The sequence below is a fragment of the Hydra vulgaris genome, chromosome 11, assembly GCF_038396675.1.
Source record: "Hydra vulgaris chromosome 11, alternate assembly HydraT2T_AEP".
Taxonomy (NCBI): domain Eukaryota; kingdom Metazoa; phylum Cnidaria; class Hydrozoa; order Anthoathecata; family Hydridae; genus Hydra; species Hydra vulgaris.
Genome location: NC_088930.1, coordinates 20,322,415 through 20,346,683, shown reverse-complemented (window position 1 = coordinate 20,346,683; position 24,269 = coordinate 20,322,415). Strand labels below are relative to the sequence as shown.

The 24,269-nt window shown below is 30.2% G+C and overlaps 1 protein-coding gene across 1 annotated transcript; it reads left to right on the top strand.

Moving 5' to 3' along the window:
• Positions 1–237: 237 nt before the first annotated feature.
• On the top strand, positions 238–23,603 carry LOC136087509 (uncharacterized). Its single transcript, XM_065810400.1, has 3 exons — positions 238–636; positions 718–975; positions 23,234–23,603. Exons 1-3 carry the CDS (start codon positions 409–411, stop codon positions 23,546–23,548), a joined length of 801 nt encoding a protein of 266 aa, XP_065666472.1. The 5' UTR covers positions 238–408; the 3' UTR covers positions 23,549–23,603.
• Positions 23,604–24,269: the final 666 nt, after the last annotated feature.

Here is a 24,269-nt window from a genome sequence, read left to right as displayed (position 1 = left end):
TTAAAAAAAACAACTTTTTTTTTATCTAATAATACTCTTGATTAGTAAACATAGGTGTGTAATGACTCAAAAATTTATAAACAGTATAAAAATATATATAAAAAAAAACAGTATTAACAGTATTTGATTTTCTTTGCTATACGAACTGTCGCAGAACAAACAAAATTTTACATTTTGACATCCTGTCATTACAGATTTAAATAACATGAAATAGCATAAAAATATATTTTAAAATGTAAACAGCACAAATAATGATAATTTACAATACGTGTTAAAATAGTTATTTTTGCTTTTTTTATTTTGTTAAGGATTTCATATTTTGGTTTTGTCGCCCACATCTCAATATTATTTTCTACAAGCAGTCTCCGAATCTTTATTATTAAATTTGACTCTAAAACTTTATCGGAGATGTTGCTTAAAGGAACAGTTTTAGTTTTGCTTATCCACGAACTTGTTATTGCAATCGAAATACCGCTTGATTATAAATACAACGAATGTAGTCCCAAAAAGAATGAATGCGAGTTCTGGTTACAGATAAAAGAGAAACTAACAATGATATATAAGAAAGATTTAATTTATTCTTCTGGTGGTTCTTTATTTCTATATAACGAATCTCCTGGCCCGAACGCAACAAAAGTCTATAGTTATAGTTATAAATATATTATAAAGACATATTTATCAAAACCAAAGTCTAATGTTTTGATTTTTGTCATGTAGATACCCCTAGATGATGTGATTTCAGCAGATGGAGAAAACCGAATGGTAATTGTAATTAATGGTACACTACCGGGCCCACCAATTGTTGTTTATGAGCATCAAAATTTAATCATTCACGTTAAAAATATGCTACTAAGTGATGTTACCACCTTGCATTGGCACGGATTGCATCAAAAAGGAACCCCTTTTATGGATGGCGTAGGATGGATATCTCAATGTCCTATTTCTGCTGGCCAAACATTCACCTACAAATTCAAGGTAATAAGTAATAAATTTAATTGGTTTACTCGATCCTTTTTGTTTTTATTTTTTTTTAATATTTTGTTGTTATTACATTTTAAAAAAGCAAGCCGTTATACAATATAAAATATCAAAATATAACAAGAATTTATGAGACTGTTATTAAGAAATAAACGAACGCGGTGACTCGTCAAAAACCTAAGGTCTTGTTGTCAAGGACCACTAAAAAATTTACTTTTAAAAAATTTCATATAATAAAATTTTTGTAGTAAAGCTTCTTTTAAATATCTTCAAACTGTTAACAAAAAAATATTTTAATAGAATTAAATATGATCATTAAATTGTTAACAACAAAATATTTAAATAGAATTAAACATGATCATGAAAACACCAATAAAACACCAGTAGAGTTTTTCTTTGTAAAGAATGCTTTGACTTGTTGACACAAGATTTAAAAAAAAATTACATTTTTGTAAAATGCATTTCAATATTTTAATAAAGACCGTTTATTTTTAAGTAAAGAAGTTGAACTCCTTTTTTAAAGATATGAAAACGAAATTTTAGGATAAATAAAAAGATTGAATACAATACGTTACATTAAAAACTTGAGAAAGACTTTTAACTCGTGCTCGCTTCATAAGCGAGAGGTTCTAAGTTCGATCCCCACGAAGTCCCTGGTAGTACCGCACTCAACTTGTTTCTCCGCGCAGCGGCCTTGTTCGTCAAGGTTCGTGTTTCGGAGTTATTGAGTTGAGGGAGGGTTATAACCACAATTAAGCAGCTTTTTCGTCTGTAGTGGCCTTCTGGGTCTTGGGGAGTTGAATTAACAAAAAAAAAAACAAAAAAAAACTGATAGACTGCCTGCCTAAAATGCGTTTATTAAATAGCGTTTATTATATACCTAACACATAAGCGTGTATTATTTATTGTAAAATCAAAGAAATAATTTTTATTTTGAGCTCATTGAAAACTGTATCAATTGCATTTAAATAAGGAAACTTATTTTTAAATGCTTTTATTTAAGAGCCATCCATAAATGATGTCAGTGATGAGTGAGGTTGGGGTAGGCTCCTGAAACGTTTTTTAATAATTGACAATCGGGAGGAGAGTATTGAGACCAAAACGGCGTTAAGTTTTTATTTACTCTATCTATATGCAGATTTTTAAAAAAATCAATAAAAAAATTAAATATTATACCATTAAAAAACTGATAGTAAACTAAAGTTGTTAACCGGAAGATTTCGTACAATTCCGGAAAAATAAAATTCTTTTGGAAGGATTAGAGTTGATAACGCCTCCCGGCGGCAAAGTAAATTTCTGCCAAAAGGCCAACTTTTTTTGGAGGCCAGAGCCACTGGCGGCCGCCGTCAGAAGATATTTTGGAGGCAAGTTGGTTTAGAGACCGCCTCCAGTGGCTTCTGCCTCCCGATTGACAGCAGCTGCCAGAACTTATTTTTGGAGGTAGGAGTTTTTGATTGCTCACTAACTCTCGATTTTTAAAAGTGATAAAGAATTTGTTAAAACAATCGACAGCAAGTGAAAAAATAGCTTGGTTGTCGTTTGAGGCTGTTGTAAAAAACTCTCTTGGAAATAAAAAAGAAGAAAACTCTGCTGTTTAATTGTTAGAAAGTTGAAAACCTTTTGTGCTCTTCGATGCGAAATAAGTATAAAACGTCGTTTTATAAATAGGCATATTAAACAGTTTCTTGGTCAAGATGATTTTTTAAAGGAGAGCGGTTCCACCAAGATCTTAAGAAAATGGATGATCGTTATCGAGGACGTTTGGAAAAACACATGATGGCAGACTACTGTCTAACAGTACTGCCCAACTTTCTTTTGTCAACTTGCATCAAGCAAAGTTGACAAAAGAAAGAACTACAAGCAAAAGTTTCTTTCCGATTGAATATTTATGAGTAAACAATTTGTTTGAAATCCTTTTCAAAATTAAAACTTTCGTTACTTTTTAAGTTTATAAAAGATTTGACTTTAATAGGATGATGTTTATGCTATAAATTGTTTATTTTAAACGTGTTATTGACTTTTTTTTCATCTTTTAATTTTATAAAAAATAAAATCTTTCAAAATATACCATAGAATTTCCAAATAAGTTTCAATTCAGAAATACTTCGGAAAAAATGTGCTAACTACCTAAAAGTTTCAAAAATTAAAAAATTCTATGCAAAAAGTCTGATGTCAGATTTGAATTCAGCGTATCAAAATTAGGTAAGAACAAGTGTCAAAATTAATGCAATAGATTTTTTGTTTGCCTGTGTATTTCATAACAAAAGTTTTAAGACGAGATTTAGAATTTGGGTTTTCTCTTATACTCCATTTCAAAACAAGTGACATTAAATGGAATCTTTTTTTTATTGCTTTTATTATAATATATTTCAAGCTTATTGGAAGAGTAATATTATTTTGTCAATTTAAAACTTAAGATAGTAAATGAAAACTTTTTTTCGATACTCTCCAATTAGATACTTTAGACTTGATAAGTTTTTTCACCATCCTGACGATACTATACAATTTAGAAAACGATAAAAAATAACGTTCTTCTATAAAAAAAAGAAAACAAGTATAAAATAGTAGTTGTTAATGACCTCAAACACCACAACACACAGTGGGCCAGTAGGTGGACAAAATGGGAAAAATTTAAGTTGTCTAATCTTGAAAACCTATTTAATTTTAGTATCTACATATATTAGGAGAAATCTATTGATAATTTATTTATATTAAATCCCTTAGTTACCAGGACTCTAAGCATTTGAATATTGAGATAAAATAAAAAAAAATAAAAATTATAAATAAGTAATTAACGGTGACATCAACGTTGTGTTATATTTCAATTACATCTACGTTTTTGAAACAAAAAATTAGTACATGTTATTCTAGAGTATTTAGAGATAAGAAAAAACAATGTGTGAAATAAATTTGTCATAGCATGTTATCTCAGTTATACTTTGAAAATCACAGATTAAAAAAAAAATTTCTTAAGAAACTTATTTTTTGCCGCAAAATAACTAATAATTACCACAATTTGCCATGTGTTGTCTTATATTTATTTGAGCTATATGATGCTTCAATCGAGTTTTAATTGATTGCTCGTCCCCTTAAATCCCCGTTCAGATTTTATGTATGTTTTAACTTGGTTGTATGGTACTAAATTTTGCATAGCAACAACTCATTTTTACATTAACGTTGTTTTAACAGTATTTTACTTGCGCTAAATACACAATATTGGGGGTATGTATTAAAATGAGATGCAGAATTCTTATAAGGTTAACTTTTTTTGGTTACTATGGATACCTTACTTTGCATAACATAGCAACAACATATTTTCGGTAGTTGTTAGTAATTTAATTACTAACACTGACAGTAATTTAACTACTTTTAATTTTAATTACTAACACTTGTAGTAACTTAATTACTAACAAGTATTAGTAGTCCAGGCGGCATATATATTATAACATTTTACTTTTAAATACAAAATACTTGTTACAATAATTATTTAGATATGGTTTTGTTAAACTTAGACATTAATAATTTTCTCCAAAAAAACAATCTTAGTATTTCAAAACAAAATATTACTGAAGATATATTAACATTTATTCAGCCAAAATTTGCTGATTTTAAAGACGTTGATTTTAGACATGCTGTTCAACGATTTGTTTACTTGTATAAGAAAAAGTGGAAATCTGCAAACTATACTGTGAAAAATTTTGAAAAGAAGTTTGTGAACTGGCTTAATGAATATTTAATTGTCAGAAAAAAAGACAATGAGCCAACTGCAAGTAGACGTGGTCGAAAACCAGTTGCATTTGATAATAGTTCTAATAAAACTAAAAAACGGCGTGTATCTTGTTTAATTGAATCTCATTCATCCAATGAATTATTTTTTGCTGCTAATAAAAAATTTAGAAATGAATCTGTTGTTATTGCTGCCAAGAATGTTTTAAATATATCAAATACAGATAAAGCAACTAAATATTCAGCAGACGAAGCACTGGCTTTAATAATTGATGCAAGTCTGACAAAAGCTTCCTATCAATTGATTAGAAGCGGAGCCTTGGAGAAAAAATATAACATCTACCCCGCTTACAATGATGTCAGAGATGCAAAATTGAAATGTTATCCTGCAAACATAACAGTGGAGGACTATTCAGCTTCAGTTCCTTTAAAAGATTTAATGACTCATACTTTGCAAAGAATCTTTGCAGTTCAGGAACCTGTGCTAAGGCACTTGATATTGAACGACAAAGCAATAAAAACAATGACACTAACGTGTAAGGCTGGTTTTGATGGTGCTACTGGCCAAAGCATTTATAAACAAGTTTTATCAGAACCCGACATTAACAGAGATTTAAAGCGTGAAGAATCATTATTTATTACTTGTCTTGTCCCATTGGATTTGACTGGATTTAACAACAGCAACGAAAAGGTGCCTATTTGGAGAAATCAAAAGTCGTCCTCCACAGCCTATTGTAGACCCATAAGATTTGCATACAAAATGGAATCCAAGGAATCTGTGATTGAAGAAGATCAGTACATTAAAAGTGAGATAGAAAGCTTGGGTATGATTTTATTAGAGGTTTGCGGATCTTCTATTGAAGTGAATTGTATTATTGAACTTACAATGATTGATGGGAAGGTTCAAACAATATTATCTGAAAATAATAACTCATACCAATGCTGTTCAGTGTGTGGTGTCTCTCCAAAAATATAAATAGCCTTGGTATCCTTAATATAGATTATACTAACAGAGAGTTCAAATATGGTCTTTCCAGTCTTCATGCATGGATTCGATTTTTTGAGATGTTATTGCACATTGCATATAAAAAAGAAACAAGAAAGTGGCAAGCAAGATCTAAAGAACACAAAGAAAAGGCATCTGTAGCTAAACAAAAGATTCAGACTGATTTTATGAACAAAATGGGACTTGTTGTTGATTTCCCTAAAAGTGGTGGTTCTGGAACAAGTAATGATAGCAATACCTCAAGGCGTGCTTTTGCAGCATATGAACAAACAGCTGAAATTCTGGGTATTGACCAAAACCTTATATTCAGATTTTACATTATCTTGGTAACGCTCTCTTCAGGATATGAAATAGACTGCTTAAAGTTCAAGGATAATTGTTTTGACACTTTTAGACTATATGTGTCCCTTGTATCCATGGTATTACATGGCTCAATCAGTTCACAAAGTATTGATACATGGACATGGCATAATTAAAAGCCTTACATTACCCATCGGACTTATGTCAGAGGAAGCTCAAGAGGCTAGAAATAAAGACTTTAAATCTTATCGCGAAAATTTCAGCCGAAAAACATCCAAAAAAGCAACAAATACTGATCTTATCAATAGACTCCTAGTTTCCAGTGATCCTGTTATTTCATCATTGCGTAAATCAACATCACACCAAACAAATCATAAAGCATTTCCTTCAGATGTTTTACAATTACTTAAACAATCTTCAAACGATATTATTGTTTTATAATTTTTTGATGTAGTTTAAAATTGATAACGTTTTCTTGCACTATTTTTTGCTTTTATTATTCCTAAAACATTATTTACCTAAATACTCAATTTTTATTCAATATAGGTGGGTCAAAAATCCGATAAGATATTCAAATATCAATTTACCACTTTGTAACTAAGGAAAGTATCCGGTAACTAAGCAATATAAGTATCCATAACAACTAAATATAAAAAATTATCACTTTTGTAAGAAGTGTGATCTTATATTGGTACTCATGCCAAATTTAGTGAATATAGCACTTATAAAATATCTGCAGATAACAAAAGTAGGTTGTTGCTAAGCAAAATAAAGGTATCCATAGCAACGAAATAAAAAAATATTACCTTCATAAAAAGCGCAGACATCATATTAGTACTCATACTAATTTTAGTGAATATAGCTCTAATATTAAATTAGTTATGAATTTTGTCCAGTAAAAGTGCATTCTGGCCCACTGTGCATCGTGCGGGTAAATCTATAGCGTAAATAATTAGTAAGAAAGCGACAAGGTAAACAGTTTATATATTTATAGTTGTTTAAAATAGTTGCATTGAGTTTCCAATTGTGTGATACTGTGATAGTGGTGCGATACTAGCTTAGTTTGGATGTACTTTTGTATGGTGCAGTTTTAAAAAAATTCAAATTTTTTAAAGAATCTTTTTTTAAATATTTGTTCAGAGAAAAGTTATTTGGTGTAAAGAAGAGCAACACCACATAATTAAGTTTTTGAATGATGCTTAAGATATTTCCAATGAGGCAAATGCATTATCTGGCCGCATAGACATTAATTCAACCACAGAAAATGTTCAAAACTTTTTTGGTAAAGAATGGTAAATTACATTGCCACTTTTGTTTCAGAATGTAATAACTTTCAAAAAGCTGAAAAAAGAACCTTCAAGTGAAAATATTGTTACAAATCGTTTCAGTTCAAAAAGTTAACATAAAGCAAGTTATGATTAATTTGACTCGATTGCCATAAGTAATATGTTATTTTCAAAAAATTTGAATTTTTTTAAGTTAAAAACTGCACCACATAACAAAAGTGCAGGCCAAATTAAGCTAGTATCACACAATTGGTAACATAAAATGAATATAAGTAGTATAATCAACTATAAATATATAAACTGTTTACCTTATCGCCAGATTTACCTAGATAACACAACTCATTATTATTAATTATGAATAGCTTTGTTTTTCTTCGAAAATTCGATTTATCAACATCATTTACTAATAGCTGTCTTTGGATTATATTTTTGTTTAAAAAAATACAAACGTCAACTAATTCAGTATGCGGCGTTAAATTTTTAATAATACAATGCATTTAAAAAACTAAAAGAGAAAATTTTAATGTTATTTGTACGAAATGGAATCGCTTCTTTATTGCTTTTCAAGAAACCATAATCTTTAAAGCGGTTAAAAGTTATGACAAAGTACAACGCGGTCGCAAAATACATGTTACCGCTAAATGCACGTTAGCCGCAAAATACATGTTTGCCGCAAAATATTCTAACTAGGGGATAAATACCTGATGATGACCGTAAATGTTTTATGAGATTTTTACTCGGGAGTTAAAAAAAACGTAGTAGTAAAAATGTTATAGCAAACTGGAAATTTCAACAAGTAAAAAAATCTCCTTAGTATAACATTTGATCCGACGAATGCGCATTTTCCCTTTTCAAAAAAAAAAAAAAAATTAATTTTCATAAAAATTTTGATTATTGGAAAAAAACTCAATTCAAACTGATATTAATTTCTAAAATTTTTAATGAGCATTTAAGAATATTGGGTTTGTCAAGAATTTTAAACAATATCTAATGAGTAAAATTAAGAATTTAATGTTATGGTTGAAAAGTGACAGTTTTTATTCAACTGATGAGCGACTTGTTCAAAAGATCAAACTTTGATCCCATCAAAAACTGATAGTTTATTTTCTATTAATTTTCGGAGAAAAGACTTTTTAGCCAATGGCAGGGACATAAAATTTCCAACTTTTAACTCTTGTTTTGAACATAAAACTTCAAATTTTGTTAATAGGTGTAAAAAAAAAACAACTCTGACAAAATCATCATTTTTTAAAATAGTCAGTTTGGCAATAAATTTCACATAAAACGCAATTTTGATGCCAATTTTTCAATATTTCAATCCAATTAATCTTTAAATTGCTTGTTAATTTAAAAACAAACTTTTTTAAATTAACAAGCAATTAAAAGATTGAATTTTTTTAAATGAAAATTTTGACCCTTTGACATCAACTTCATGCGGCGGGAGGCAAAAATTTCACCTCCAGTTTAACTGCTGCAGCCAACTGGGACCAGAAACCACTGGGGGCGGCCTCAAAATCAACTTGCCTCCAAAATATCTTTTGACAATGGCCGATTTTGCCTCCTGATTGGTGGCGGCCTCCAAAACATTCTGCCTCTTTAAAAAAGTTCTGGCGGCAGCAGTTAATTGGGAGGCCGAAGCCATTATAGGCGGTCTCCAAATCATCTTGCTTCCAAAAAGTGTTCTGACGCCAGCCGCCAGTGACTTCCGCTTCCCGATTGGAGGCAACCTCCAAAACATTCTGCCTCCATAAAAAAGTTCTAGCGGCAGCAGCCTAAAGGAAGGCAAGAGCCACTGGAGGCGGCCTCCAAATTGTCTTGCCTTCAAAATAATTTATGACAACGGCCGTCATTGGTTTCTGCCTCCCGATTGGCGGCAGCCTCCAAAACATTTTGCCTCAATAAAAAAGTTCTGGCGGGCGCAGCCAATTGGAAGCCAGAAGCCACTGGAGACGGCCTCCAAATCATCTTGCCTCCAAAATATCTTCCTACGGCGGCCGCCAGTGGCTTCCGGCTCTCGATTGGCGGTGGCCTCCAAAATATTCTGCCTCCAAATAAAGCTTTTGGTTGCGGCCGCCAAACGAAAGGCAAAAGCCACTGTAGGTAATTTCCAAATCACCTTGCCTCCAAAGTATCTTCCGACGGCGGCCCCCAGTGGCTTTCGCCTTCCGATTGGCGGTGGCATCCAAAAATATCTGCCTCTAAAACAAAGTTCTAACGGTGGCCTCCAATTGGGAGGCGGAAGCATCTGGAGGTGGAAGCCAGAACATTCTGCAGGCAAAAAAGGTTTTGGGAAGCGGCCGCCAATAGCTGCGGAAGAAACGTGGAGGCGAGAAGATTTCTGCCGTTATCATCTCTGGGAAGGATATTGAGAATCAGGAATTTTTATTTCCGTAACGAATTTTACGAAACAAAAAAAATAGTCGATGTTCATTTCGTAAATACTACTTACGAAATGTTGCTATTTTGGAGAGCAGTAAATAACTAGTTGCAAGATTTTGTTGCAAAAAGCGTACACTACAACCCTTCCCCGGGTCTTCGCTCCCGAAAACAATTTTAACATAGAAGCTCACCAGGACTATACAAGCGCTGAAAGTTTCAAAGCTGTAGCTAGTCTGAAAGATAGTGATAAGTTAATTGCAAGATTCAGTAAGAACTGACTACGGCCAAACGACACTTAAAGTTTAATTATGTTATTAACTTAAAGTTTTAATTAAGTTTAATTAAACTTTGTAATGGAACCATATATTTTACTACGTTTTTATATATAGAGAAATAGTAAACCTCCAATTCTGCTAGGCCAAAGGCAATCAACAACCCAAAGTTGGAAGTAAACCAAAGTCGGTACTTGATAAATATAAATATATATAAGCACTGCCATAGTGACTTGTTGCGGAGGGAACGTTGCCCTTTCTCTCAAAACTAACCCAAAGTTTCAGTTTTTTCTATTTAAATTTTAGCTGTGTTAGGCCCCATTAATTTCTGTTTTAGCCTTCTTCCCATTCTAACTTTTTTAACCTTTCTTCTGTGTGTGTGTGTGTGTGTGTGACTATTTATATATATATATATATATATATATATATATATATATATATATATATATATATATATATATATATATATATGTATACATACATATATATATATATATATATATATATATATATATATATATATATATATATATATATATATATATATATACACATATATATATATACACATATATATAAATATATACCAGATATATATATATATATATATATATATTGAAGAATCATTACTATTGAAGAATCATTTAACAACATTATTTTATTTAAATAATAAATAATAACATTTTTTGGATAGGGGAAAGGGGGCTAAATAGTACCCCCTAAGGAAAAAAATTAATGAAAATAAAACTAAATGTAGGAAAAGTTTTATTTTTAGATAGAAACAAGCATTGATAAAACTAAAACAAACAATCATGATTTCAATATGTAAATATTAAAATAAAGAGCACACTAATAAAAACTAAAAATAAACGAGGTGGTACTAATTACCCACAAGAAGGTTCAAATAGTACCACTTGTGAGGCTAATAAGTACCAAAGGGTATGAAGAAAAAAAAAGCTCAGCACTAATAATAAGTAATAAATAAAACAATAACTGGTTCATTCTACACTTGTAAAATATATTTATTGACATAATTCACATATATAACTATCATGTGACCCATTTTGAGACTCAGATGATGAGCATGCAACATGTACCCATGCTCCACAAATTAAACACTGGATCATATCCTCCTCAATGTCCTCATCACACATGAAGCAGTACCAACGCTGCCCTTTGTTATCTTTAGAGGTTGGGGTAAATAGTACCACAGGTACGGTTTACCCCACCATCACAGGTACGATTTACCCTACTATGACTAAACATAGATTTCTACTTCAGTGTTTTAATGGGCAAAGTGAATCGGAAAAAAACGTATTTATTAATGAAGAAGAATGGATGGGCTAACACCATAAAAAAATATAAATAAGTTACGTATATCCAAGCCTGCAAGGTACGACTAGTAGGACAATGTAACTTTTACATCAAATAGTGTAAAAAAAGGGAAACAGACTTACCTCCTTTCTTTAACGTTCGATTCCGCCATTTTTTGGTCAGTATATATATTTCACCTGCTGGCTTGATTTTATCGTGTTTCCGCCAGTTTCAACAAATCAGAAAAAGAACAATGACGCTGGTACGAATTGCACAGCGGTACTAATTACCCCCCTTTCCCCTACCAGTTTAATGAATGCTTTCGAGTCTGTTCCGTAAGCGCACGTTCCAAAACGCTCTTTCTGTAAGGAACTATTTCGCAAGTATTTTTTCACAATGATTTGTTTCGCAAGGTTCTTTTCCTAAAGGGTTATTACGGAATTATTATTATTTATTTTTTTCGTATAATGCGTTATGGAAAGTGAATTTGCGCATGTGCAACTTCCGTACTATAGTAAACACCCATTTTTAATTCATTTTTTTGAGGGTGCGGAGTAAAAAAAACGGACATAATTTTTTATAGGGAATTTCGAAAAAGAGGTGAGGATCGGGAGATGGGGGTCAAAAAACCAGGAAAAATTATTGACATCATTTATGAACGGCCCCTTATGATTTGCTGCCAAAGAACTGAACAAGACTTTGTGCTGACAAGGGAATTTTTTTTAAATAAAAAAAAACAATTCTTTTAAAGTTTTTCAGTTTTTATGCTACTATTAGTTATGTGCAGTACCGTTTTAAGGCGAAGGCTGATAGGGTTGCAAAACATGCCCTCCAGCCTGGGATTTTTTTATTATTAGGTAAACAGATAGCTTTTCTTTTTGCATGTTTCTCAGTTTTTTTTATAACCAGTATTTTTAAAAAAAGTATTGCATTTAGCATAAAAAAATGTAAAAATACAATAAACTTTTAAAGGAAACGATAACGATCAACACGATGTCATATTTGAAAATATGACAATGATGATCAATTTTTCAAACCAAGAAAGGATATCACGTATGAACAATACATTTTCACGAGCACAAAACAAAATGAAGAAAATACTGTAAGTTTTGTCACTCGATTACGAAAACAAACTGAAATATTACCCTTTTCCATGTCGCTACGACAGTAAGGATTAATTCCTATACGCATATTAGGGGAAGTTCGTGTACCTTAGGCCGGATTTTTTCAATGACCCAAATCAAGACTCCGGGCTTTTTTAAAAATGATGAAACTGATATGATCACATATTTATACTAATTAGTTTGTATTAAATTAGGTATAATGACTTAAAATATAAAAGCCCGCTATGTAGAAGGGTTTAAAAATTAGTGGCCCTAGGCACAAAAAGCTTTTTTTTAATTGTACCTAGGACCACCAGCTATTATACCTTTTTTTTTAAGTTTTATTATAAGTTTTCTTTTTTTTCCAATTTTTGTTGCACGTTGAAAAGCAATATCGTTTCTTTCTGGAGTGCAAGTGAGAATTCGACATTTACCTGGTTTTCTCCTCCTCTTTTAGATAAACGAGGTTTTGAATTCGGAAAAGGACAGACCTGTTCTGGCGTTTACATGAAACAGATTTTGATAGAAAAAAGTCTGTTTCCATTGCAGACGAATTGTTGCCTTATACAGTAATATAATTGTTTTGTGAATTTATTGATGAATCTTTGACTAACTCATTTTTTCAGAAATAGAATTATTTGGACAATTTAATACTGGATCTTGTCTGTCGGTTACACTTGAACTCAAATATTCATCATCAGTACATATGTTTTGATTAACTGGTCATACACCAGTCACACGAAAACCTGCTAAAATGTTTAAAGGAGTAAAAGTCAAAGGATAACATTTGCCAATGTTTTCTGCAACGTCATACATGATGATTGGCTTTCCTGGATTAGACAGCATCCAATCACTATAAGCTGTGCTGTAGTATTTCTTTAAAGGTCCAAAAATACCTCTGTCTAATGGCTAAAGCTTATGGCTGGTATGTGGAGGGAAAGTAAGCATTATCATATCATTTTCTTTAGCAAAAGTAATCGCTTCAATACTGGCATGACTTTCATGGTTATCCAATAGTAATAATACTGGCTGATCTACAGAACATTTGATATGGTAAATAAAATGTTTCAAAAACTCTTAAAAATTTTCAGCATTTGACCATCCACTTATATGTGCTGTTGCCTTATTTCCTGGAGGTGCTCCTTTCAGCATATGATTTTTGAAGTTCACTCTTGGAAAAATCATCATAGAGGTATGGAATTTTCGGGGCTACAACCTTATCAGGTGTGTGCACATTTGTAGTACCTGTTTCATCCATATTAAAGATACATTCAGGCAAAAAAATATATTTTGAAAAAAAAAAAAAAAATTTACTTTGTTGAAACTGGTGGCTCTTGCTAAACTTGTGGCTTGCGGCTTCCTCAGTGAAAGAAACTTATTATTTCTTTTCATAAAATAAGTATACCATTGCTAACCGGCTTAACTATTTTTATCCCAGGAGGTTGGATATTTTTTAGCTTTTGCATATTCAAAAGCAAGCTTTTTAAGCTTGGGCTTTGACAGTCCATAATGCATATTGCTTGCAATAACAAGGTACTTAACTTAGGCTTTTTCTTCATCTTTAGAGAATAGATTCCAAACAGAGCATTAGTTAAAATATTGATATTTTGGTTCAGTAGTTTTAGAACTATTCTTCTGACAAAAGTTTATATGTCTTTGGAGTGTTGTTCTGCTGATAGTAAAATGTCGTATTGCAGTCCTAACCGGAAATCCATCCTTCATTACTGCTTCTGCAGCAAGAGTTACACTATCTACATTGGTTTTGAACGCTTTTTTCCATTATCCTTCCTTGGCATCTAAAAAAATAGTTAAAAAAATCTCAAATATTTTTAAAGTGAAGTATAAACAAATTACACATTTTTATAATGTGTAAAGATAATTTAAATAAATACCAAGTTATTATCAAAATAAACAATTTATTTTGATCAAAATACCTGAATGCCTGTGAATTTAAAAAGTAAATATGCAATGTTAAAATAACAACAAAAAGAAATACTTCTTCACTACTACTACTACAACTACTACAACAATAACAACTTCAACAACTACTACTACAACTACTACAACAATAAAAACAACAACAACAATAGCAACAGCTACTACTAAAATATAATAAAAATTACAGAGATTTAATACAAATATATCAATATCAAAAATATTTTAAGATAACAAAAAGTGTGTAGCAAACTTTACAACTCTCATAATTAAAATATAAATATTACATTGATATAAATCACTGTAAAGTATCTGAAAAAAGTAGATAATTATACAAACATTAAGTACACAACTTGATTGAAACACGTATATCAATAACAAAATTGACTAAAAATTCTGAGCAAAATTAACAAACTGTAAGCGTTAAATGGTATTCCGAAAACAGCCGCGAAAAAAAAATGCTCTTCGCCAATTGGAATTTAGCAATCTACCTCGTGATCAAAGAAATTCTTTATCAGAGAAAAAAACATATGGCCCTAGGTACAAGCAAACTATATGGCCCTAGGTACAAGACTTGATAGCCTCATGCAAAACGTCATCTATTAATAAATCCGCATTGAGAGTAAACTTATTTAACATCGCATTTAGTACTTAAGTAACAAACAATATTATCTACTAGAACCTATAGAAAAGCATTTCCTCTAATACTGTAAAACAATATAAGATAAAAGCAGCAAAACCTTACTTAAGACCATCAAGAAGCGTTTTCTTATTATAATTGCCGTGGCAGCGCTCTCTGAGTATCAAAATAGAATTAAAAAATAATTTTTTATTAAACTAATCCCCTAACTGAAAAGCATAACTTTTTAGATTTCAAATAAAGTCGGTTGGCCCTAGGTACAAGGAGGCCCTAGGTACACGACTTCCTCTACTCCATAAAACTAAAACTAAAACTTCTTAAAGATAGAACCATAAACCTCGAAAATGTGTTTAAACCGGTTGCAACGTAGAAATATCAAAACAACCTGCAAAAGAAAGGTCCAAAAAATAAATAGAAGAATTACAGAAGGAATTAGAAAGCAGAAGTTATCATTAAGCTCATATAATAAGCGTAGAGTGTTTTTACTAAAATTTCATTTTATAAAGGGGAAAGTCCCAGCCCAGGACGGCGGGTAACTCCGGAAGCTTAATGTACAGCATAAACTAAATAAGCTATGTGATTTTAAATACTATAAAAGCATTATTTAATTGAAATATGGCATAAGCAAAATATCTATCATAATATGCTGAAGCTATTGGCTGGAAGTTCAAGAAATGGTTTCCCACCTCCAGATGAGCGATGTATTACAATATTTGATTCGCATATTAAAATATCTAATTTTTATGTTAACTAATAACTTTTTATTGATTACAATTTTTATTTACAATATTTATTTAAAAAAAATTCGTTTAATACTTTATTTCACTGGTTTTAAAACTAGTATTTGTGAATGAGGTACGAAAGGGAGGTATCAAGTTTAGAGTTTGGGTTCCAGACAACTTAATCCATTTACATAATAAAAATGAGCAACTTTTTTTATATAGATATTAACCAACTTAATATAATACATAAACCTATATTAGTAATTCAACTAATTCCATTGAAAAGACCTTAGATTTAAAAAAAGTGTTTTTAAAGTGTTTATTTTCATTAGTAAAAAGCTAATGTTTATATTTTTAAATGATGACATTTTCATTCCCATTCCTTATATATCAGAGGCAGTTTTTAAAGACGATTTTTTTTTTAAATGTGTTAAGAACAGGCCAAAGTTAATTTAATATATATTATATTTGAGTCACACGGTAAAAAAAAAGGTAAAATCATGGTTAAAAAAATGTGTTTGGGGCTACCCTCTAATTTTAAAACATGCCTTTTTTTTAACATTTTTTCTTTTATGTTTTGGATATCATTTTTTTGTTGTTATTTCTAATTCAATAGATAAATGCTTATACTTTTGAAAAAGTCTTTTGACGCTTTGTTTTCTGTTAGTATATGGGTACAATCTATTTTTTCCTTAAGTATCCGAGGCTAACCGACTTTACCCTAGATATTTGATAGGTAGACTTTGGCCCAGATATTTACTTTCTGATAGTATAGAATAAAACAGATAAATAGAATATATAAACAAAAATAAAAAAGAACTTAAACAAAAACAAGATTTTATAATATAATAAGTTAAAGAAATAAACAATAAAAACAAAAAAGAAAATTTCAGATTTAGATTTCAGATTTCAGCTCAGTTTGTCAAATTGTCACCACCCAATGATATATATTCTGAAAAATATATGCAGAAAACAATAGTTTAATGCAATATATACTATATAATGGTTTTACATTCCAAACAGTTCTGAAGGCCCTGAAAATTGATTCATCCAAGAACCCTAAGTTCGTTTAAGTCCGTCGGGCTTCATGGATTTGGCAGACATAATTTGATTGCAAAACACAGTGTGGCTTTTTATTTCTAGCTGCAATTATGAAAGTAAATCCAAACTTAAAAAATGTATCACAATATTTTTTAAACTTTCCTAATTCTTGTCTCTCGCTGATTCATTATCATGGGCATGCAATTTTCATCAAAATAAAATTTATAAAAAACTTTTTGTTTAGTTGGCTATATGTAAGAAATAAAATTTCAAAATTATTAAAGTACATTTGCCTCCAAATGCCTTATATTTTTTTCTTCAGAAGGTCTATTAAAGGCTTCTGGCAAATTGTCAAACAATCCTTGTTAGGGTCGCGACCCATAGGCTAGAACCGCTGAGCTAAACAAAGAGTGATGTTCATCGATCAAAGAAGAAAATTTTGTTCAAACTCTTTTTTTTTCTTTGTTTACATGTTTTTTATCATATATATACTTTTTTCCAGACAGGACTAAATCCAAAATTTATAAAAATAATGAAACAGAAAAATACATTACTTGTGGTGTGACCCAAGGTTCAAATTTAGAATCACTACTATTTTTATTGTACTTAAATGATTTATACTCAGCATCAAGCATTTTAAATGTTATATTGTGTACAGATGACTCCAATCTTTTTTATTCCAACAAAGATATAAAAGCTTTCTTTAATATATTTAGTGAAGACTTATTCCAAATAAATAAATGCTTAAGAATTATGACTTGTTTATAAATAAATAAGTCATAGACTCTCTTTAAATGTTGAAAAAGCTTCATTTGTTTTATATTTAAAACGTAATAAATCATGGAACCTCAAATATATTGAAAATAAAATCTTTAAAAGAAATTTTGTTTTTTTGTAGTTTTATCTTTTACTGTAATATTTTATGGGGTATTAAAAATTAAAAAATAACTAAAAAAAAAAAGGAGTAAACAAAATTTTTCGCGCACAAAGTACTGTTAACTGTTAACCTTTCTTAAGGAAACTTAAAGCCTTAAATGTATATAAGCTTAATATACATGTTTAAAGCAAAGCATGAACTTTCTATAAATATATTTTTTAATTAACAACTTTGATATCTCAAAAAATAGTTTAAGAAAAGTTCTTACAAAATCCAATATTGTGGACCGTTTTTATAGAAACCTTTTCACAATTTATTACTAAAATGAATAGGGTAGACCGGTGAATGATGAGATTTTTACTCCCGCATTATTTTTTACTCTCCAGTAAAAATCACATTTGAAGTTTTTACTCCCCGGCAGTGGCGGATTAAGACCCTTCGGAGCCCGGGGTTATTTTATTTTGGAGGCCTTTTTTGAGTGCCACAACGTCGAAAATGTCTTAAAAAAAGATCCTCAAAATTATTTTGGATACCCAAAAATTGCGGGGCCCGGGGCTATAGACCCCTAGGCTTCTCCTTGGTCCAAAACTTATTTTGCCCCCCAGTAAAAATATCAAATTAAAATTTTACTTCCATTATGAGATTTAACTCCAATAAAATAATTTGAGGCAAAATGTATTTTTACAACCAATCCACGTTGTACCTTGTGAATACTTTTTAACGTTTTAATTACTGCGGTTTTACTGAATATTTGAATATGCCAATTCAAACGCATATTTATAAAACTAAAATGCTTGAAGATGCAACATGGGCAACTGAGGCAGAGATAGTTGGATGTGCTTGATTTACAGAAGTAGATATCCAAGTATACAGCAAATATGGAGCGAAAAAAAAAGAATGACCTACCCATGCAATTTACGGCCTAATAGGTAAGTGATTATTGTTTAGTTTTAAATATTGTATTTTTTTTCGGTCCTTATTTACTGTATATATATATATATATATATATATATATATATATATATGGATATCTACTCCCCATAAACAAAGCATAACCATAATTTATTCTCGTCAGTTCCCTATGCCGCATCTTCAAGCAATATATTATCCAAAAACTATTATGCATCTTAATCAATAAATCTTTATGCAATTTTTGAATACCTAATAATTTAACTGTGTATCTCGTTGCGCATACGGTTAGAAAGTTTTGATAAAACTGACTTGTTTTTATCTTCATTGCCAGTTTGATAAAATGGTATGTAGACGCAGTTTATGTAGTTTTTTTGTGTATGCATGGGCGTCCGCAAGAGAGGGGAAAGGATGTACTTGACCCTCTCCCCCTCCCCTCCCCCTCTCCTTCCCATCCTGCATATTTTAAGTTAAAAAAAAAAATTTCTTGCTTCTTACCGATCTGAGTGCCATAAAAGTTGTTACTATTGTACGGTTTTGGTAAAAATAAATTTTTTGATTCTTTTCAACACAAACTTATTTTTTAATGATGTTTCGTTTCGGATTCAGAAAAAAATTAACTACTTGTTTGTACGATTTTGGAAAAAAATATGTCAGTACTATTTAGTTGAAGGGTTGCTCAAGGGTTCAAAAGACAATCGAAGTGAAAATATTGTGAAAAATGTTCCATTTCAACTAAAATAACTGAACTTAATAAAATTAATTTTGACAACAAATTATGCACAAAAATTTGTTGATAAAATAATGAAATAAGTTGATGATAAAATATAGAAAGATCATCAATAAAAAAAAATTTTCGTTTGCTAAAATTTTTTTGCTTTTTTTAAACTTTTCTCTACATAAAACATTTATTCTTCTACTAGTTTTATTTATCATAAAGATAACGCGTTAGGTGGTATTAAACAGAACTTTAAAAGTATATAAAAAGTAGTTTTCAAAAAACTAAATGGTATTTAGGTATATATTAAGGTATTATATCATAAGGAAAAAATTAATAAAAATACTTTGATGGTACTCATACCCCCGATTTTCATTTAATAAAAAACTGCAAAAAGCTGAAAACAGTAGATGTTGCTTGATTATCATCAGCAGCACTATCTCTCGAGCAAGAACCAGACAAACTTCAAGTTTGTCAAATACTAGATTAAATAATGAGATTGATAAAAAGTACTAGGTTAAACAATGAGATTGGACTTTTTGTAAAATGTACTACGAAAATTTCTATATACCTTAAGTATTGTTTGCTAACTAATCTTTACCAGCCTCATCCATTCAACGATTTCAAAGGCGACATTTTTAAATACCTAGTATACTCTATTGCTATCATATTGACACAGATTGTTTTGAGTATTTTGTGTCTAATTTCCAAAACCTATTTAAAAGAATTTGAGTTGTCTTCGTTACTAATTTTTTCACAGAAAAGAAAAAATTTATTAAACGTGCCAAAAACCAGCTCAGCATGGTATCATGGAGCTCAGCGAGATACTGAACATTTGGCATCAACAATAAGAGATAAAGATATTCTTTGTCAGATAGAGAGTTCAGTAAAACAAACCTTTGAAAATAACTGAAAGAAGTTGTATTCTATTATTTTTACGGAAATTTTTTATGATCGCTGCTTCTTGCTGGCTGGAAAAGATAATAATTCAAGCAAAAATTCGAAAGAATTACCCCAAATCCGTTTTTGTTCACTACACTTCTCATAAACTTAATCTCATAGGTAATGATCTAAATGATGTTTTGGTGGTACAAAATACTATTGGCACTATTAAACCAATTATTACATTTTTTCGTGAATGCTCAGAACAGAGATCTTCTGTGACAAATATTCATCTTCTATGTGAGACAAGATGGACAAGCAAGTATAAAAGTGTTTAAGTTTTTTTTAGTAAATTTAATGATATTTATTATCATCTGGAAGAATTTTAATTGCATGCAAATGGATTTAAACGAGAAATGCACTTCAGTTTTAAACAGGGCCGCCCCAAAAGCCATACTTAAACTAGTTAGACTTTTTAAACTAAAAAGACTTTATAGATAAAATTGTTGGTATGTTTGATACTGACATGATATTGGTATACTAAACGACTTCAATTCTTGTTTAAAAAATAAATTTAATTTCAAATATTGTACGTTTTTTGTGAGTACTACGTTTACAATATACATTCACTGTGCTGTTAAAAAAATTGCTTCTACAAAACGTACTAAAGCAGCAATTTTTTTAATGACACATTGAATAAATATAGTAATCGAAGTACTAACAAAAAGTTTATTTTTTAAACAAAAATTAATTTTTAAATTAATTTTTAAACAAACTAAAAATGAGTCGTCTGTTGTCAAAAAAAAAAAAAAAAAAAAAATTACATAACGGCGTTATTTACTACACTCGTTTACTGGGTTAAAGCGTCCAACGGCTACATTTTGTTTATTAATATTGCGTAACATTTGATTTTATCGCTACAAAAATTTTAATTAATGTTTATATTAAACGGGATCGCTTTGTTACTGCTTTTCAAAAAGCCACAATCTTTAAAAATTTAAAAAATATTGTCAAAGTACAACTATGTCGTAAAATGCATTTTGCCGCAAAATATTTTATGGGAGTAAAAATCTCATAATGGGAGTAAAATTTGAAATGAGATTTTGTGGAGTAAAAAAATTGCGAGAGTAAAAATCTCATATACATCGGGTTAGTTAGGCTCTCGTTAGTCGTCTTGTTATCCTCGTCAATTTTATTCAAAAACTATGAGCTGGGAATCCGAAGGTTGAGAGTAGTTCATCTCTTTTTCCAAAAAAAATTATGTTTATTGAATCATAGTTAGAAGTGTGGAGCCGTTTTAGCAAGTTTTGATACATCAAAGTAAATTTTAAATTGTTCGTTTGACGTTATTATGCCCATTGGCGTTCAACAGTAATGCATTATTCGAGTTCTAAATATAAAGCTTAAAATTTAAAGATTATTTTAGGATATAATGTTTGTTAATGGTTTAAAAATAAAAGCAATTATTCTTCAAACATTACGACGGGGCAGGTTGGCCTAATGCAAATGGGCGCGCCGGCCATATGTTAAAACCAATCCTTAACAATTTTTTGTTTGTTTTTAAAAAGCTTGTTTTCTTTTCTGATAATAACATTATGTGTTTTGAAATGGTTTGAAAATAAAAAACCAACTTTGGGTAAGTAATAAAAATTAAACAAATAAGAATTTTATGTATTTTCAATATTTAAAAAGTTTCATGCTAAGGTCCAACTAAAGACGTTTCGACGGAGGGAGGAGTAGGGGGTGAGTAGCGTTAATAACTTAATAATGTTGTTTATTGGGCTTGAGAAGGCGTCAAACACCCCTTACCTCTTGTTTCTAAGCCAGTGGTTCTTACTAAACAATTTAGTTTCTATTTAATAATTCATCACTAAATATCATTGAGATAATTTAGTTTTAAAATTTTTCTAACCCATAATGATAAAAATTTAAAAAAATGAAAATTAAACGATTAAATTAAAACCATTTTATTATTATTTATAAAGTTACGATTTGTATTAATTAAACATAAAATTAGTTGTAATTCCTACAGCTAAAAACTCAATGGAGCGAAACATTAACAAAACAAACAAATAAAACAAACAGCCATATTATTATATATTCCATTTTCTAAAATATTTATCTTTTATTTACTTTTATTTTAAAATTTTTGGCGGAATTATTCTCCAAGGAATTTTAAGTTTTGCAAACCGTTAACGATCGTGTAAACAGAACTTTATAAAACTTTAATAATTGACCATATCAGGGATGCGGAGTTCCAAAAAGAACTCCGGATTTTAAAGTCACAAAAAGACTACTTTTTCCAAGTTTTTGGTATCCAGGAGCTCTAAAAATACAAAAAAGTTTATGGGCTACCAGTAGGAAATAAAATTAGACTTTTAGGTTAGAGGAACAATTATTTTTTTAACCCGGAGACATTAGGTATAATGACTCCTGGTTAAAAAAGGACTCCGGGACTCCAGGACACCGGACTTAAAAACATTAAATTCCAAGTTACTAAATCTCATGAATTTTTTTCTTATAGCAGATCATAAGTCAACAAACATGTTTAGAGGTTCTAGACACTACAGACCTGGGAAGCTGAAACTGATTTGCTTAAAACTGAAGCTGAAATATGAGCATATAACAGATGCTGAAATCCCTACTTTATAGGAAACATAATGGTTTTGATGTAAATTTTTTGTTAAAATACATGTATGTTTTTTTAATACTTTAATAGATAAGAAAATATTTTGATACATTTAGCCCAATATTCTTTAGATAAAAATATACTTTCTTAAAATACTCTAATCATGATAATTAGCAAAGAGAATATTTACGTCAATCATTATATGTATAATCCCCAGTCCCCAAAGTTAAAGCTATTCTACCATATATAAGTCTCGCACTAATTCTAATAAATGAAATTAATTATCATAAGTTTTATTATATTTGAAAAATCCCTGTAGTTCCCAGGGATTTTTCAGTGCATTCACCACCTTTTAAAAGAATTACAATAAATAAAATACATGGTTTATTTGTTTTACAATAAAATAATAGCATATGTATTTTAAACTTAATTGCTCATTTCAGATATTTAGCAAAAAAATAATTTTTAAAATATTTGTCATTGTTTTTATTATGTAGATATTTTTTTCTGTGTTAGGCTGAACCGAAAGGAACATTTTGGTACCATAGTCATGTAAGATCTCAACGCACAAACGGAGCGTATGGTGCATTTATAATTAAGGAACGTGAAAAGGTCAACACTGAAAAAATAACAGATGTTATTATGACAGTTGGTGATTGGCATCATAAAACTTCAGAGGAAGTTTATTTAAAAATGGTGTATGGTAATTTTATTGGAATGAAACCATTCAATGCAACCAAAACTGTTGATGGTGGTTTGTTTTCTGCTGTACCATGGGTTTCAGCTTTAAAAGAAGGAAAAGGAAGATACATATATCCAAATACAAGTTAGGTTTTATAAAAGAAATAAAAAAGGCCCAGTATGAGAAAAAAGAACACAAAAAATTTTTTTCCTCCGAGTTTCTCCTTTCACACCACCATCGAGAAGATAATTTTTAAAATGTATTTTTGCAACAAACAAGGAATAGTGTTGCAATTAATTTAATTAATGAATTTAATTAATAGCGTCAAAAATTAAAAAAGGAACAATGCCGCAAAATAGTTTAATGAACGGCGCCGAAAACTAAACAAACAAAAAAAGGAATAGCGTGACAAACAGTACAGTCGGAATAGTGACAAAAATAAACAAAAAAGGAGTAGTTTCGCAAATGAATTTAATGATTAGTGTCAAATAATAACAATAATAATAATAATAATAATAATAATAACAATAATAATAATAATAATGATAATAGTAACAACTAAAAAAGCAAGTTTAGATAACATGTCTGGTGTCATATTGAAATAGCCTGCTAACGGGGGCTTAGGTACACATACCAACTATCTTATAACCTGCTGCTGCAAAGGAGTGCCGCTACATTGACTAAGGGTTTGGGCTTTGGTAGCATTCTTTTCTTTTATTATTTTTTGTTTTTTCTTTTTTTATCTGTAATAGCCTTTTTAAAATATTCAATAGTATTCCGAAATTCATTTTTCGACACTATTTCTGTCATACAATTCCAAAGCAACAATATGAGAAGAAAAAACTGTGTAAAATATTTTTTGAGCCTATT